The sequence below is a fragment of the Myotis yumanensis genome, unplaced genomic scaffold (assembly GCF_028538775.1).
Source record: "Myotis yumanensis isolate MYYU_CA2020_CCGP unplaced genomic scaffold, mMyoYum1.0.hap1 SCAF_13, whole genome shotgun sequence".
NCBI classification, from domain to species: domain Eukaryota; kingdom Metazoa; phylum Chordata; class Mammalia; order Chiroptera; family Vespertilionidae; genus Myotis; species Myotis yumanensis.
In genome coordinates this window covers 45190139-45209869 of record NW_027223764.1, presented here as the reverse complement: position 1 = coordinate 45209869, position 19731 = coordinate 45190139, and the positions used below count along the sequence as shown (strand labels likewise).

Below are 19731 nucleotides of genomic sequence, written 5' to 3'. Positions count from 1 at the left end.
GACTGGTAATTGAATAACTGTGACCTCCTGGTTCATAGGTGTTCACTCAACAACTAGCCACGCAGGCCAGGCCCAAGTCATGTTAAAGAGGAGGAACTGAAGCTCAGAGTGATGGAGTCATTTTCCCTCTTGAGAGGGTTAGTTCAGTGATTAAAAACTCAATCTTCAAATTCCAGGTCCCGTACACTATAGCTTTTTCTGAGTTGAAAAAGGATCAAGGTCACAAAGGATAAAAGCTTACACCATACCACATGATCACATTTCATTTATTTGCAAGTAGATTATATGATTAGAGATGGTGAAGGCAAGGGGCCCAGCTGTGGCAATCTGGGTACCCTTTTCTCTTGCCCACTTAGGGGACTGACTTCCAAGAATGGAGAAGGAAGAGTTCAGACAATATGAGCAATTATAGCTGTTGTGGCAGCTAAGATCCTTGGTCACTGCCCTTCCTAAGTCTGACTCACTGCAGAGAACTGGAGGAGTGTGAAAGGACTTCATTGAGCCAACATTCATTCAGTATCTCCTAAGAGAAAGCATATACCCAATAAACAATTATGTGATACATTCTGATTGTATAAATTACAACGAGGAAATGTGCAATGTATTTTGAGAGAGAAAAGGATGGAGCAGCAACTAACTTCCTGGGAAGTTTAGAGAAAACTTTTTAAAGGGCTTGACTTTGAACTGAATCTTTAAATATGAGTAGTTGTAGAAGGAAAAGTTCTCTAGGTTTGTTTGGGCCAGAGTGTAGGGTTATAAGGAGCATGGCAGTAGGAAGGCTGTTTGGGAGTGGAATGTTGAGGAATTGAAAGACCAGGGAACTGATTGTGTTTCTACTTTAGCAAGGCATCCCATGCTGAGGGGGAGTGCCTAATGAAGGAGAAGAGCCAGAGTTGGGGAAATTATACGTGATGAAGGTCTAAATGATACCTGAGGGGATGAAGAGGCAGGAGAGATTTAAGAGAGAACTGAGAGAACGTGGTGATGAATTAGCTGTGTCAGTGAGAAAGGGATAAAGTCAGAAAGAATTATTTCTATTAATGGAGATAGAAAAACGAGGAACTTACTGGACCTGGGTGTTCAGGAGAAGGCGAGTTCTGTTTTGACAATCAGTGGGCCTGTGGGATATCCCCAGGGGCTGACTGGTGAGTTTCAAGCCTAAATCTCCGGAGGGAATTAGGGTCAGAAACAGATTTGAGAGTTATCAAGTGAGGGATGAATTCGTGGAAGTCAACTCGGCCACCTCGGAGGAGCATATGGAGAGAAAAGGCTTGTGGGTGTAGAGTGTCAACGAAGGAGGACAGAGGAAGTGTCCTAAACCAAAGAGGCTGCAAAGGTGGCAAGAGGATGAGGAGAAGTGTCAGAGTCAAGGGAATGAGAAGTTTCCAGAGAGTGTGGTCCTTCCTGTAAGTCAGATGCTGAGAAAAGGTGAGGTTGGATAACGACTGAAAACCAGTTATTGGATTTGACAATCAAAGTTTTCCTGTGGTCAGTGAGTTCAGGGTCTGGATTGGGAGATGTCTGGTTGGTGTTTGCAGGGGTGGTTCACGAATGTTCCAACTGCCAGGTAGATTAGGGCTGAGGAGAAGGTGTCCCATGCTCAGACAGGAGCCTGGAGATGTGGTGGCCCCAAGAGACCCTGCAGCAGCACAAGGCTGGCTAGTTTTGTGTTGGAACTCACGAACAAAGTTACATGTTGAAGTAAATAATACATATGGTTTTGTTATCTACTGTTTTATTTTCTTCGTGAGATGCTATCAGTCAAGTTTAATAGGTTTTTCTAATTAAGTACTTCATATTTTTCCAACATTGGGAAAACTTCAACCAGACAGAAATGTTGAAAAATATGTAGCAAACATCCATCTATTGACTACCTTTCTACAATTAACATTTTGCTCTTTATCTCATCATTCCATTCATTTTTTGATGCCCTTTACTGTAAGTTTAAGACATAAATACACTTTACCAGTGTGCATATCATTAACTAGAATTCAATTATTTGCTTAGAATTCAATTATGTTTGCGTCAGATTAAAAAAATGACGCAACTTGAGTAAAATATTCCCCGAGTTTTGACAAATTCATACATCTGTGTAAGCCCTATTGTGGCTGGAACATCACCATCAACTCCAAGTCCCATTTCCCTTCCAGTCAGTTTTCACTTCTCCCCTCTCCCACAAAGTCAACCCTTGTTCTGATTTTTTTCACTATAGGTTGGTTTTGCTTGTTCTAGAACTTCATATATATGGAATCTTGTGACAATCAGTGGGCCTGTGGGATATCCCCAGGGGCTGACTGGTGAGTTTCAAGCCTAAATCTCAGGAGGGAATTAGGGTCAGAAACAGATTTGAGAGTTATCAAGTGAGGGATGAATACTTTTTCATATCTGGCTTCTTTCACCCAGTAAAATGTTTTTGAGATCATTTCACCGGTAATTTCTTTTGCTGAGTATTATTCCATTGATTGCACCACAGTTTTAATCTCTATTCCTACTGTTAGCTGCACTGTTCCCAGTTTTGGGCAACAATGAAGAGCCCTGCTCTAAATAGTCTAATGCAAGTCTTTCAGTGGGCATGTGCTTTCATTTCTTTCGGGTTAATAGCAGGAGTGGAATGGCTGGATCAAAGAATAGATGGGCTTAATTTTATAAGAAACTTCCAGGCCTTCTTCCAAAGCTCGTTCCATCTTACACTTCCACTAGCAACGTTGCTTCACATCCTCTCCAACATTTGGTGTTGTCACTTCTCTTAGTCATTCTAGTGCAGTAATATCCCGTTTCCCTGTGACTGATGATGCTGAATACTTTATCACGTGCTTATTGGCCATTCATGTATTTTCCTTTGTAAGGTTATCTGTTTGTCTTTTCATTATTGAGTTGTAAGAGTTTTTAATACAGTTAAGTTCTCACTTAACGTTGTTGATAGGTTCTTGGAAACTGCCACACTAACAGTTTTACCATAGACTGACTGATTTAAGTAAGGTTAAGTTCCTAAGGTACACGTCTGTCCATCAGTTAACCCATGGCAAAATTGGTTAGCATAGCCGTTTTCAGGAAGCTATCAACAACAGAGGATTTGCTGTACGTTCTGGATGTTAGCTCTTTATCAGATACGTGTTGTGAGTATGTTTTCCTGGACTGCAGCTTGTTTTTTTGGAGTTCAATTCATCAATATTTTTTCTTTTATGGTTAGTGTATCAAATTCGTCTCTAAGAAACTTTTGCCTACCCCCAAGCTGTGAATATATTCTCCTATGCTTTGTTCTAGAAGCATAATAGTTTAGCTTTTATGTTATGACCAGACCCATGTCTAATTTGTCCCCCATACCCACCCCCCGTAGAGATATCAAGTTGTTATATAGCATTGTCTATTGAAAAGACTTCCTCTTATTAGATTGCTTTGGTGCCTTCGTAAAACATCAAACTACTTCATATTTAAATTTATTTTACTATTCATATAAACTGTTTTTATTCATACATTCTCTTCACATTCCCTCATATATCACTGGGGTTGGATATGTTTTCCAGTTGAGAAAACCAAGACTCAGAGCAGTTCAGGAGCTTGTCCAGGAGGACACAAAGCCAAGACCTTGAACACAGAACTACTACTGAACCATAAAAGATGTTAACATTTTAAACCTATTTTATCCAGTGGAAATATTATTAAATGAGCATATTTTTATTTCAACACCGGCAGTATTTTTAGACTATCAGCCAAACACATGCCTCTCTTGCAGGCTTGTGTATGTCCAAAAACAATCTTTATATTATGCACCTCTGGTTTGAAAGAGTGAAAAATTACAATGCTTGCTCCCCCAAATTGGGTAAGAATAATAGCTTCTAGCCAAGGTTGTTTGGACTTCTAAAAATAGTGACTATTTGAAAAGCCTAGTTGGTGAGTGTACTTGATCAATAGTCTTGGGGTAAGATATTTTCTCTTAAAAAAAAGAAAAAACAACTAGGAAAAGGTTTATCAGTGTCCGTCCTAGTTATCTAAGAGAAATACATTCTGTAGTAGTTTAATATGATAAAGATACCCTACCACTTGAACTAATTTTTTTTTTTAATCCTCACCTGAGGGTATTTTTCCATTGATTTTTAGAGAAAAAGACAGAGAAATATCAATGTGAGAGAAACACATTGATTGGTTGCCTCCTGCCCGAGCCCGGACCAGGGTGAAGGAGCCTGCAATCGAGGGACATGCCCTTGATGGGAATCAAACCTGGACCCTGTGGTCCCCAGGCCAACACTCTATCCACTGAGCCAGACCAGCTAAGGCTTGAACTAATTTTTTCATGAGACAAAGTTGGAGGACTCACACTTCCTGATTTCAACACTGGTCAAAGCTACAGTAATCAGGATGGCCTGGACTGGCCTACAGGAGACATGTAGACCAGTGGAATAGAACCAAGATTCCAGAAGCAAAACCTTACATTATGGTGAATTCATTTTTGACAATGGTGCCAAGACATTTCAATAGTGGAGGAAATAATCTTTACAATAGAGTGCAGGGACAACTGAACATTCCTATGCAAGATACTTAGTTTACACACATACAAAGTGAACTAAAAATGCACTGAAGACTTAAATGTACCATAAGAGCAAAAACTCTTAGAAGACAACATAGGTTGTTTTCTCTGTGACCTTGGATAAGGCAATGATTTCTTAGATATGAAACCATAAGCCCAGTTGACAAAAAAATAGATAAACTGAACTTCAAACAAATCAAAACATTTGTGCTTCAAAGGATACTATCAAGAGAGTAAAAACACAACCCACAGAATGGAAGCAAATATTTGTAAATTATCTGTAATAATAAAAGCGTAATATGTAAATCGACTGAATGGCTGAACAGCAGAAGGACTGTCCTGATGTCCTTCCAGATGAAGCCGGGGCTGCAAGGGCTGAGGCAGCCGGGTCTGTAAAGGCCTACTCTTGCACAAATTTCGTGCACAGGGCCTCTAGTATATCTAGTAAAAGACATATCTACAATATGTAAAGGGTTTTCCTCAATAATAAAAGGACAAATCACACAATTAAAAAATGGGCAAGGGATCTGAATAGACATTTCTCCAAAGGAAAATATAAGTGGCCAAAAAGCACATGAAAAGATGCTCTATGTCATTAGTCATTAGGGAAATGCAAATCAAAACCACAACGAGATATCACTTCACACTCACTAAGATGGTATAATCAAACAGATAATATCAAGACTGGCAAAGACAGAAAGAAACTGGAACCCTCCAACCTTGCTGGTGAGAACGGAAAAAAGTTTGGCAGTTTCTCAAAAATTTAAACATAAGGTTATCATGTGACCCAGCAACTCTATTCTTAGGTATATACCCCCCAAAATTGAAAAAAATTTGTCCTTGAATGTTCATAGCAGTAGTATTCATAATAGGCAAAAAGTGTTAACCCAAATTTCCACCAACTGATGAATGAATAAACAAAGTGTATATCCACACAATGGAATATTATTTGGCAAAAAAAAAAAAAAAAAAAAAAATGAAATGAAGTACTGATACATGGCTACAAAATGGATAAACTTTAAAAACATGCTAAGTGAAAGAAGCCAGACACAAAAGAACACGCATTATATGACTCCCTTTTTATGAATGTCCAAAACAGGCAAATCTACACAGGCAGATGATAGACTAGTAGTTGCCAGGGGATGAGAATGGGGTGGATTGGGATGTACAGGGTTTCTTTCTTGGGGTGATGAAAATGTGCCTGGTTTAGATACAGTGATGGCTGCACAATTTTGTGAATATACTAAAACCACTGATTTGTATCCTTTAAAATGGAAGATTCTCTGGTACATTAATTATCTCAATAATACTCCAAAAGGACAAGCAGGCATTGGAGACCTTAAAGTTTACCTAAACATAAAACAAAAACTTGAACCTTTTTCTATGATTTAATTCAGTTTTATAAATATTATCCTTTTTTCTTCAATAACAATAATCATTATAAAAATAGTAATTAAGCACTTATTAGGCATTGCACCAAGCATTTTATACTTTGTTTTCTCTCTCAAATCACCTCAATAACCTTGTACATTGGTGCTATTATCCCATTTTACAGAAAAGAAATTGAAGCTCAAAGAGGCTGAGTAATTTTCCCAAGATCATGGGAAGGTAAGTCTGACTCCTGAGGTTCTATTGTACCATTTCATCTTCCTTAAAACAGTGATGTTTTGGTCTCCAATATTATTATTTTTCAATGTGTTATATATTGTTCTTCTATCTCCAGTAACAAATTCGATATCATTTCAGGGATCAATATTAAATAATGATTTTTCTTTCTCAGTTTGTTGAGCACTGACAGAGCAAAGACAGAAAAAATTCCCATATCACAAGCTTTTATTTGTATCAAATTACAGAGTACCATAAGTAAATATAAGATTATGATTTGAATATTATAATATAATTTATAATTTGGCAAGTTATTTAATTATCCAAAGTTTATGATATATTTGATTATACAGTGAAGAGATGATTTGGCATAACTTGGCAAGGTAAATATTTCTGTACCTTATTTGGCTATTTATTGTGTGTATATGTGGTACATATATGTATGAATGTGTGTACACACACACACATACACACACACACATACATCCCTAAATTAAATATACTTGTATAAAAAGCTAAAGATTGATGTGTTAGGTTAATTCCTTTAAAAATATCTATTATATTAAATTGCACCTGCATTCAAAGCAGAAATGTAAAAAAACCTGATCAATTTGCTAAATACACATGAATTTACAAAGTAATTGAAAATGAAATAAAAATTTCTATTGAAATGTTATATTCCTGTTTAATTGACATTTAAGTGGCACTATCACACTATGGAAATAAACAATCATTTTTGAGTTTGTTGAGAGAATAAAGATTCTACTGAGCATTACTACACATTCTAAGTTAAGATTGACCATTATTATGTAGGAAAAGGTGGCAGATCATTTTCTGTGTTACGCTGGGGATTCTCAGGAAGCAGTCGGGCAGTGTCTGTGCCCCCTGGGCCTGGGTTTCCTGCGCCTCCTCAGTGGAAGTCGGGCTTCTCGGGAAAGGTGCAGCCAGTCCGCCTAATTATGACGCTTGCTGCATAGTGGCCAGCACGGATGCACTCAGTCAGCGGCTTGTCATACACCAGTTGAGACAGGAAACCTGAAACACAGACAAAGGGGAAGACCGTGAGTACCAGGCAACGGCATCGGAAATGTCACTGGGTCAGACCAGAAAACAGTCTAGACACCTACACCCTTCTTCAGCCTGGTGGGGAGGTCTTCCCCCAAGCATCATGAGCTGCCCCTGATATTTCTTTTAAAGAGCTTGAGGTGGGACATGGCAACTAACTTTCTAAGCCTAAACGATCACTCTTTCCTTTAGCTTTGAGGTGACTGTGAGTAAGAAATACTGGCCAAATAATATTTTCTTGGGTCTTTATAGCTGAGGCGTTATTAGTTATTTGTCCTCCTCCCTGCCTCTCTGGATTTCCTCTGTGCTTTTATTCCTAGCACATTGTTTTGGACAAAATCCCACCATCTGGATGTCTCTCTAAGTACAAGTTTGAGAGTTGAAAAGTTAGGAAGGACCCTACATCTCCCTTTCATCCCCAAAGTAAGAGCAAGATCATTTCTATAGTTAAGTACCATGGATCAGCTGATAACAAAATAAATAGAATAGAGTAGAAAACAGTTTTGAGGACTTCTGCTTCTGACCCAAATGAAATGAAAGGAACCAGATTTACCTTTCTCCAGAAAAATTAAGATAAAGACAATATACATGAAAAAAAGTTTTTCAAATATTGCACATCAGCCACAAATGATCCACGAAAGGACATACAAGGAAAGCCGTACAACAAGGAAAGCTCCAGCTCATGCCTGGGGGTACCAGGCCACGACACAAGGAGAACCACCAGGCAGCGCTCAACAGTCTCACTGAAGTGAGAAGATGGAAGTGGGAGTCCAAATGGGACGTAATTAAATATCTAGGCAGACTGGTCAGGAAAAAAAGAGGCAAGACATAAACCACCAATACTGGGAATAGTGATATCACTATAGAATCTATACCTAAAAGGATAATAAGGAAAATATATTAATTTTGTAGTTAAGAAGTTTCCCATAAAGAAAATTCCAGGTCCAAATTGTGTCACAAATATTTAAGGAAAAAAAAAAATATCAATGCTATACAAATACGTTAGAAAACGGAAAAGGAATATTTCCAATTCATTCCATAAGCCAGAATTATTCTGATAACATATTCAGAAATGATGCAAATATTCTGAAGAAAATGTTAGCAAATCCAACCCAACAGTATATTTAAAAAGATAATAAATTATGATCAGGAGGAGTTTATCCTAAGAATGCAAGTTTGTTTAATGTTAAAAAAATTAATATAATTTACCATATTAACTACGAAAGCCATAAGATCATCTTAGTGATGCAGAAAAAGCATTTGACAAAATTCAACATCCACTGCTAATAAAAACTTTCAGCAAACCAGGAATAGAAGGAAATTTCCTCAACCTGATAAAGGACCTTATGAAAAACTTCCAGTTAATATTATTCTTAAAGTTGATGACTCAATGCTTTCCCCTTAGGCTAAAGAACAAGGCAAGGATGTTTGCTCTTAAACACTGTTCTTGAGACTCCACAGCCAGTGCAACAGGCAAACAAAAGAAATACATAAAAGGCATCAAGACTGAAAAAGAAGTAAGACTGTCTTTACATGCAGATGGCAAGATTGTCTGTGTCTATGGTTCTCAATAGTAGGCAATTTTGCCCCCCAGGGGACATGGGGCAATGTTTGGAGACAATTTTGTTTATTATAACTAGGGTGGGGGTGCTTCTGGCATTTAGAGTCCAGGGATGCTGCTAAATATCCTATAATATCAATAATGTTAAGATTGAAGGATCAAGAAGATGTGGTACCTATACACAATGGAATGCTACTTAGCCATAAGAAAGGATGAAATAGTGCCATTTACAACAACATGGATGGGCCTTGAGAACATTATGCTAAGTGAAATAAGTCAGAAAAAGCGAAGAACCGTATGATTTCACTCTTATGTGGGATATAAAACTGAAACTTGTGAACACAAACAGCAGTGTGGTGGTTGCCAGAGTGAAGGGGGAGGGGTGAAAGGGGGGTACTAGTATATGGTGACTGGAGATTTGACTTTGGGTGGTTGGCACATGGTGCAATATACAGATCTTATAACATAGAAACCCACACCTGAAGTCTATATGTTCATGTTGACCAATGTCACCTCAATAAATTTAATTTAAAAATTGGAAAAATCCTATGTAGAAAATCTTACAAGAAAAAAGTTCTAGAAAAAAGTTATTAGAATTAATAAGTGAGTTTGGTTAAGTTGCAGGATACAAGATCATTATATAAAAACCAACTGAATTTCCATACTAGTAATGTGTGAATATACAAGCAATTGTATATACTAGCAACGAACAATTAGAAAATGATATTAAAATATTATTTACCATACCATCAAATGTGTAAAAAATCTAGGGATAAATCTAACAAAAGTGGTGTAAGACTTGCACACTGCAAATGACAAAATATGCCGAAATAAAAGAAATCTAAATAATTAAAGAGATACAGAGTGCTCATAGATCAGAGGACTCAATATTGTTATCAGCTAAGCAGAAATTTTTCTATTGATTCAAAATGCCAATAAAAATTCCAGCAGGATTTTCTTACAGAAACGGATAAGTTGATTCTAAAATTTATGTGGAAATGCAAAGGACTTAGATTAGTCAAAATACAAATTTGAAAAAGAAGACTACTTGATTAAAAAACTTATAGAACTAAAATAATGGAGATGCTATGGTACTGGCACAAAGCTAGATAAACAGATTAGTGAAACTGAACAAAGAGTCCAGATATAAATCTATTCTATATGGTCAATTGATTTTTGACAAAGATATCAAAGCAATTCAATGGAGAAAGGACAGTGTTTTAAACAAATGGTCTTAGATCAGCCATATGTAAAGCAAACAAAAACTTCAACCCTTACCTCACATCATCTACAAAATTAATTTGAAATGGATTACAGATCTAAATATAAGAACTAAAACTATAAAACTCAGAAAAAAAATTGGAAAAACATTTTAGTGCTTTTGAATTTGCCAAAGATCTCTTAACACCTTTCGTACCGCTCACGAGCTTTCCCGTGTTTCGCACGCCATCTGTTAAGGACCGCTCACGAGCTTTCTCGTGTTTCGCGCGCCATCTGTTAAGGACCTTAGATGTCAACACACTGTCTTGTCCACATCGAATGAAGCGATCTCATTGGTGGAAACCGTGCAGGTCAATCTATGAAAAACTATATAATTGCACGAACCCATAAAGCATTGCAGTTACATTGTATTTTGGTCATTCGAATAGTCTTCGTCTTCAAGTTCCTGGCGCTTTTAGAAAATGTTTTACGCAGTACCATACGTTAAAAAAGTACTAGGAACTTTAATTGTTTAATTGTTTTTGTAAATAAAAATGTTATAATTATTGAAAAACAACACCTAAAGTGCATTATGATCTGTAGTTATGATGATTTAAATAACATGCAGTTTGCCCAAAAACGTGCGGTCCCTGGCGTATGTCTTAGAGATTTCTATGCGGTATGAAATGTGTCAAGTAAGACATAAAAAGTACAATCTTTTATAAAAGAAAATATAATCTAGACTTTGCCAAATTAAACATTTTTATACATCAATAACAAGAAACAACCAACAGTCTTGGCAGGGTAGCTCAGCTGGTTAGTGTCCTGATATGCCCAGGTTATGGGTTTGATCCCCGGTCAGGGCACATATAAATGTATAAATAAGTGAAACAAAAAATTGATGTTTTTCTCTCTCTCTCTTCATCCTATAAAAATTAATAAAAAATAAAACAAGAAACAACCCAACAAAAAATGGGCAAAAGTATTGAATAAACTAAAGAAGATAAAAAGATGCCAAATAAGCCCATGAAAAGATGTTTGACATCATAGTGATTAGAAAACTGCAAATTAAAACCATAATTAGATACCACTGCCCACCCACTAGAATGGCTAAAATGAAAAAAGACTGACCATTCCAAGTGTTGACAAGGGGTGTGGGTCAACAGGAACACTAACATACTGATTATTGGAATATAAAATGGTAAGATACTTGGGAAAACCATTTGTCAGTGTCTTAAAAAGTTAAACATACATCTATCATATGACCCAGTTATTCTATTACTGGGTATTTAACCCAAGGTAAATGAAAGCATATATCCACACACATAACTGTAAATAAATGCTACAGCTTTATTTGTAATAGCCCCAAACTGGAAACAATCCAAATGGGAATAAGAAGGGACAGACAGGAGGGCAGGGTTACAAAAGAGGGTGGATATACTAGGAATGGCTGTGTCCGTAGTGATGGGTTCACAGGAGTACACATATGTCAACATTTGTAAAATTGTACACATTAGATATGTGTAGTTTTCTGTATGTCAATTATACTGCCATAAAACTATAAAACAAAGTGAGTGTTGTAGTTACAAATAAGCTACATCGTATTAGGTGGGGCCTGGGGCTCCTTCCCCTCTAGGGGAAACCTGAGCTGCTGCAGTGGTACTCAAATCCTCAGAAGAACAGACGGTAATGAGAAACTGTTCCTAGCCAGACTTCCAGGATTCCCACCTAGGCCCCGGCAGTCTGGGGCGTGGGGGCGGATGAAGGTTAATTGAGAAGCTGTGGTACAGTGACCTGTAGAGAGCCTTATATGAGATTTATGTCCTTTCTCCTCTGCCATTCTGACCACACAGGCTTCTCCCGTTAGATTTGGGGAATGCTCTGTATCAGATAAAATAAGTAAGTATTCCCAACCAAAGGATAAAATTAACTTAGTAAATGGAGTGATGTGTTTTGAAGACATGTGCTTAGAATGTGAAGTCACCCTCTCGAGAGGTTTAGTGAGAGCATTTTATCATTGAGTTTTCAGGTAACAGTCAAAGGTCACTATTCACTTTCAGCCAAACTGTGAGGCTAAACGCTCAGCCCACCACAGCGAATGGAGCAGATGCCAAATTCAGAGTCAGATCAGCTTACAATGGAAACACGTCTATTAGGAGCCTTATGAGCAACATCTGTTTTCCTCATTCCTCCTGGTATAATCCTTGTGAGAAAGAGAGAAGCTCATGTTGTTGAAATATTTTTGTGAAGCATTAAGCACCAGCATCCTCTTGCTAAGAGGGCAGCTAGCGAGGACTGACGTGGAGGACTCTGCAGAGGCATTTGCTTTGACAAGTGGAAACCTGGATGCAGAGAAAAGCTAAGACCTTTGTCCCAACTGAGTATCAGTTTTTCAATAACCTATTTTCAAAAACCAACTGAGATGAACTACAGATGTTATATAATCAATTATAAGTGGACCTGTCGCTGATGTGAATCCAAGAGCTGTGTGAAATGGTTTAAGCATCGGGAGCGTATAAAGACTCATAGAGAACCTTTTATAATATGAATAAACACCCCAAGATAGTTTTTATTGTGTAATATATAAATAACCTAAAAACTACCATTTAAAGTGTACAAGTCATACCATGCAGTGTTGTGTAACTATGACCTCTATCCATTTCCAGAACTTTTCTTCACTCCAACAGAAATGCTATAGTCACTAAACAATAACTCTCCATCCCCCTCTCCTCTGCCCTCTGGTAACTACTCTTCCACTTTCTAGCTCTATGAGTTTGTCTATTCCAGGGACTGCATATGAGTAGGACCATACCATACTTGTCCTTTTGTGTCTGGCTTACTAGTATTTCATTTAGCATAATGTTTTCCAACATAATTTTTTAAGTTTACATTTTTTGTTTTTAGCTGGTCTAAAGTGTTAAAAACACTTTATTTGGAAATATTTCAAATTCAGAAAAAAGTTGCAAGAATAAAAAAATACAAAAAGCACCCATATATCTTTTATCCAGATGTTCTTATTATTAACATATTACTCCTTTTGTGCACATATATTCTCTTTCTACATATTTTCCCCTTAACTATTGAGAGCAGGTTGCATTTATCATGTCTCTTTACCTTTAAATACGTCAGTGTGTCTTTCCTGAGAGGAAGGTTACTCTTTTACATAACCAGTCATCCATTTATGTAAAACATCTGTACCGTTATCTCATCTACTGTCCATATTGCAAATGACCAGTCAGGTCCTTTAGAGCACTTTTCCTTCCAGGATAGAATCTAGTCTAGGATTTATCATATTTTTAGTCTTCTTTAATCTTGAACATTTCCTCAGTCTTTGACTTTCTGACAGGGACATTTTTGAAGAATACAGTCATCTCCTACTCCTATTTAATAGAGTGATTCTCATTTTGGGTTTGTCAGATATTTCCTCTTGATTAAATTCAATTTTCCTCTAGATTATGCATTCCATCATCAATAAGAAGGAACAGATTCTGAAACTGGAAAAATTATGTGTGTCCTTTTGAGGACATCATATTTAGAGGCACGTTGTGTCCAGCTGCTGTTCACTGGTGATGTTAATTTTGATCACTTGATGATGGAGTTGTCTTATCTCCATTCTATAGTTATTTTTCCCTTTCATGTAACAAGCAGTCTGTTGATAGATACTTTGAGACTATGCAAATATTCTGTTCTTCATCAAAAGCCCCCACTCTATCCCAGATTTAGTGCCCAGACTGCAGTGACTTTCCAACTCCAGCACTCCTTTCACATTTACCAGCCAGCTCTTGGCTACCTCCTATGTGCAAGAGCTTACCCCACTCACATTGATTAGTGTTAATCTATTTATGATCAGGAAGGAGGCATGGATTCTTTCTTCATCAATGGTGCATAATTCATTACAGTCTCTAATTAATTTCGTGCTCAAAATGTCCCAGTTTTTGCTGGCGGGAGCAAAACCTTTCTCAACCTCATGCTGGCTCTGGTGTCCTTGGACATGCCTTCACACTATCTTTGAACACGTACTTTCTGGCACAATGTTCCAGGCTCATCGCATATGCACTCTACCCCAACCCTGGAATCAGTCATTTTCTCCAAAAATACTTGGTTCCTATTAGGGTAGAATGGTATTAGAGACCAAGATGGTGGTGGTAGGTGCATGCTTTGTTTCTGGACCCTGTCAGCAAATAGAGCTGGACGTATACACGGACACACACTCACAGATACACATACTCCCTTATATACATTAGAGGGTACATATGTGTATACACAGACCTATTTTAGAAAGTTAGTTGACACTAGTACTTCCTATTCCAATCCATTCCCACAGGATCCTTTCTTACCTTCCCCCATTCCATCGTCATTATTATATTTCTTCTACAGTGAGAATTTTAGCTCCAACAAGTCAACACATTTACTTATGTGCTCAGTTTTAACACACCTAAAACTGCTTCAAAATTGCTTTACCCTAATTCTAAAAAAACAAAATCTACTAAAAAGAGTTGATTGGGTTTGCCGTTTCCTATGTACTCAACCAGTGTCTTTAGAATGTTACTTAGATTAATTCTCTTTTCCACCCCACGTTGGGGTGGCTCATTTTACTTAAGGTTGAAAAAATGTTGGGTTTTGGTTTACTTCCAGTTTAAGTACTCCCCCTTCTATCCTTGTTAATTTTTAAAAAAGTATGTAGAATATTAACATGTTTCCAAAAGTAAATCTCTACAACAATATATTCAGAGAAATGTTACTTCCGTTTACCCTATGCCCTCACGCCCCAATTGCACTATTTTCTGGTTTGTTTTCCTGTTTCTTTTCATAAAGGTAAGCAAATATATGTGCATGTTCTTATTTCCTCTTCTTTCTTTACATAGAAGGAGGTAGCACTGTATATATAATTTTTGCACTTTGCTTTTTTCCCTTAAAAATATCTCCTGGAGCCTGGAAGGTGTGGCTCAGTGGTTGAGTGTTGAACTCTGAACCAGTGGGTCATGGTTCAGTTCCTGGTCAGGGCACACGCCTGGGTTGCAGGCTGGATCCCCAGTAGGGGGCGTGCAGGAGACAACCTATCAGTGATTCTCTCTCATCATTGATGTTTCTCTCTCTGAAATCAATAAAAATATATTTAAAAAATATCTCCTGGGAATCACTGTGTATCAATCACAGAGATCTCCTCCCTTCTTTTTGACAGCCACATGGTACCTGATTGTATGGACACACCAGTTTACTCACCCATCTCCTATGTGTGGATATTCATATACTTTCCAATGCTTTGCAATTTCAAATAATGCTGCAATGAATAACCTTTTGCCTATGTATTTTTGTGTTGCTGGGTATAAATCTTTGGGGCACATTTCTTCTAAGAATTTCTGGGTTGAAGGTTGAATACATAAGTAGTTCTGTTAGATATTGCCAAATTCCGTTTCATAGGCGTCACACCATTTTGTATTCCCACCAGTAACGTTTAGGCGTGTTTGCTTCCCTATAACCACACCAGCAAAGTGTGCTGGCAAGCATGTGAATTTTTGTCGACCTGATGGGTTAGAAATGATACTTCAGTGTAATTTTAATTCGTATTTCTCTTATTATGAGTGAGGCTGAACATATTATTTATTTATTTAAAAGGGAAGAAGGTTGTTTTTTTAAAATATATTTTTATTGATTTCAGAGAGGCAGGGAAAGGGAGAGATAGAAACATCAATGATGAGAGGGAATCTTTGATAGGCTGCCTCCTGCACGCCCCCTACTTGGGATCGAGCCTGGAACCAGGCATGTGCCCTAGACCAGAATTGAACCCAGGACGCTTTGGTCCATACGCAAGTGGTCTCTCCACTGAGCCAAACCAGCTAGGGCTGAACATATTTTTATGTTTAAAGAACCAATCTCTTTCTGTGAATTGTTTGTTCTTCTACTTATTTTTTAAATAGGATTTTTGGTCTACTACCCATTTTTAAAAGTTCTTTGCATTTTGGGGATATTATTCCAAAAAAGTATTTTTTTAGGTAAAAAAAAAAATACCGACAATATGTTAATATATATAAATTTATATATACCAGCAAGTAAACAAAGTGCTTATTCATACTTCTTTCATTCACTGTGGTGAATTATAAAAAGTATGGCTGGAAAACACCACAGGAAATAAAGGTGGCTTGCAGACATATTTTTTAAAAGATTTTGGGCCAACCAAGAATTCAAGAAGCAAAATCTTAAATAACTGACTTGGCATATATGCTCAATATGAAAACAATTCTTAGGAGTCTTTTTTGCTGGTGCCATTATCTTGAAAATGAAAGGTAAAGCTCTGCATAGATGCCTTTCAACACAGCCAAGAGAACAGGAATAGGAAGCATAACATGGGAGAACAAGAAACATCAACACAGGTTTCCAAATCAAGAACTCACATGTTGAGGCAGTTGTTGCCTTTCAAAACAGAATATTTTTATTGATTTCAGAGAGGAAGGGAGGGAGAGTGAGAGAGAAACATCAATGATGAGAGAGAATCATTGACTGGCTGCCTCCTACACGCCCCACACTGGGGATCAAACCTGCAACCCAGGCATATGCCCTGACTGGGAATTGAACTGTGACCTTCTGGTTCATAGGTCGATGCTCAACCACTGAGTCACGCTGGCTGGGCATGCCTTTCTACTTAGGTTCCTTCTCTCTGTGACCTCTAACTTCTCTCCGATTCTTTTATAGAAAGGCTTATCATAGGGCCTCTCAGGCTTTTCCCACCCTAAGACCATGTCAAGGGCCTTAGGTCTCTAGCTGATGAGGCACAGATGGATGAAGTCTTCTCCCTGGCACTAAATTTGGCTGACTCTGAGTCTTGGAATAATGACAGGTCCAGAATTCTTAGAATAAACCTCTGTCCATTAACAATTGGTACAGCTTATTATCTTCTGTTAAGTTCATTTGGTTTTTCTTTTACTGATGTTAAAGAGAGTGACTGATTTTAGCATAACTAAATCCAGTGTTGGAGATGAGGCCTGAAACATATTTAAACTGCAGAGAGGCGGAGGAGGAGGTGCTAAAGTAGTTCCCACAAACCACACAGAGGTGGAATGCTTAGAGTGGGCAAAGGCAACGGGATTTTCTAACTTAAGTTGCTCATTCCATAGAGTACAGTGGAAGAAATATAATGTGTAGAATTTTCTTGGTGTTATTTACAGAGAACTGAGAAATATTGTCAGGTATGGAAACCTTAATGGAGACACTTAAGAGCTAGGGATACTTTAGAAGGAAATGAACAAATCTGTAGGACAATTTTTCCTTTTCCATATACAGTTACTGAATGGAAAGTTTTCATGGTGGCTGAAAACTTTTAGGCTCCATTATGTTCATTTAACATTCACAGCAAAAGGATGACAGCTTTTCTGGTTGTCATCAAATAAGAAAACTGTGCCACACTGACTTATGAACTGGGAAGAATGAAGTTTTAATGATTTATTTTTTACAAGTGTTAGCATCTTGCTATTCTCAAATTGTCTTCCCAATGCTCCTGCCATAAGTATACACCAGTGACTAAGTCTTTATTTCTTACATAGTCTCCAAAGAACTTTAATATACAGCACACCACAATATATATGTGGAGTCAAACATTTTAAAGCATATATACATATATTTGCTTTTAAAGTCTCATTTTATGCTAAATCTTAGTCATTATACATTTTGTAGTATAGCACTTTGTTTACCTGGCAATCTGTACACATGTATATGTGTTGTAAAATGGATTTTAAGTGTGTAATTTAAAGGTCAGAGGAAAGTAACACTGTGAAATAGAGCAATATGTCACATACGAGACCTGAAGCAATGGCAGCTTTCATGGTCATGCACATTACACCTACGATGACCTCCCGGGCCTTCACTAAGAGCCTATTTAGTTTATGTTTAAGAAAGTAAGGGGAAATTTTTTTCTGATTGCAAAAGAAATACCTACCATCTGTATCAGAAGTGTTAAAACCAGTAGAATTAAGAAGTAAATAAAACACACGCAGTCTATTAAAGAGAATAATCAATGATATTTAATATAGCATGGGATCCTAACAAGAGCAGTGAGACTAGACTAAAATAAAAAAATTTTTGGAAGTATAAAGGAAGAAGAAAACTTGTCATTATTTTTAGTTAAGAGGATTGTATATAGAAAACTCCAATGAATCTATTCATTGTTGGACTATGCATAGATTCTTTGCATGGATTGCATTATTGGAGAGTTTGGAAAGATATAAGAGAAATATACAAACTTATTTACATATATTTTTATATATTTTATTGATTTTTTACAGAGAGGAAGGGAGAGGGATAGAGAGTTTGAAACATCGATCAGCTGCCTTCTGCACACCCGCTTCTGGGGATGTGCCTTCAACCAAGGTACATGCCCTTGACCAGAATCGAACCTGGGACCCTTCAGTCCACAGGCCGATGCTCTATCCACTGAGCCAAACTGATTAGGGCTTCACATATTTTTAATATACTAGTACACATGTGTATAACAGCAACATTAAAATGAAAGTATTTTGAAAAAAGATACAAAAGCAACTCAGGATGACAGTCTTTGATGAAGAGGATTGTAAAACCTTATTGAAAGACTATCTAAAGGACCTAAAGAAATAGAGAGATATACCAGGTTCTTGGATACAAAGATTCATTAATGAAATTCAATCAAAATCTCAATAAGGTTTTGGGGAACTTGACAAGTTGATTCTAAAATCTGTATAAAAAAGCAAAGGATCAAGAATAGTCAAACACTCCAACTCAAGAAAAACAAGATAGGAAAGACTTGCCTTACCAGATCCAACACATCATAAAACAACACAGTACAGTATTGGCATGTAGATAAATAGATATAGACTTAAAAGAAAGAAAAAAAGATAGTCCCAAAACATACCTATAAAAATGTGGAAAACTGAGCTACAACTGAGTTAGCATTGTAAATCCACAGGGAAAGGGAGGTTTACTAGAAAATCGTGTTTAGGCAACTAGTTTTGACTTAAAAAAAATAAAATTACCTCATTTCATATTAAAAATAAAATTTCAGATGTATCAAGGAACGATGAGTGGGAAAACTGTAAGACTTTTAGAAGGAAATAAAGAATATATCTGTTGCAAATATTTTCCCTTACTATGTCATTTGCCTTTTATTTATTTTTAAAGATATTTTTATTGATTGCAGAGAGAAAGGGGAGGGGGTGAGATATAGAAACGGCAATAAGAGAGAATCATTGAACGGCTGCCTACTATATGCCCCCCACTGGGGATGGAGCCCGCAACCAAAGCATATACCCTGACTGGGAATCGAACGATGACCTCCTTGGTTCATAGGTTGATGGGTGATATATTTCTCTTTTTAAAAATAAATTTCCATTGAATTTAGGCTGAGAAAGGTCTTTAGTACCATGAGATAAGTATTAGCCTATATTTTCTTTTAGTTTATTTATGGTCATTTAACTCTTTATCTAGAATTTGAGTATCATGATTAGTAGTGATCAACCTTCATTTTCCTTATATAGTTGTATTTTTGTTCCACTGCCATATCTAATTAATCCATCCTGTTCCTATTGTGTTACAATATTTTATTTTGAAATAATTTTACATGTATAGAAGAGCTGCACAGATAGAACAGTGTGCTCCTGTATCCAAGATTTCAAGTCCTGACTTTAGTAAATTCCTGCATGTGTTTCCTTCCACTTCTAGTCTTTGGTCAGGTCCATGCAATACATTTTAGAAACATTATTCAAAATAGTAAAAAAATGAAAATTTTGTGTGTATCTAAAAAAAACAATCT

The 19731-nt window shown here is 37.0% G+C and overlaps 1 protein-coding gene across 2 annotated transcripts in view; it reads right to left on the bottom strand.

Moving 5' to 3' along the window:
- Window positions 1–6340: 6340 nt before the first annotated feature.
- Window positions 6341–19731, bottom strand: part of ADK (adenosine kinase) — a 483761-nt gene continuing 470370 nt past the window's right edge. For both annotated transcript variants that reach the window (XM_070433037.1, XM_070433038.1), the window contains exon 11: window positions 6341–7165. In XM_070433037.1, the coding sequence (XP_070289138.1) occupies window positions 7041–7165 (125 nt within the window). In that variant the 3' untranslated portion in view covers window positions 6341–7040. The remainder of the gene's footprint in view (window positions 7166–19731) is intronic.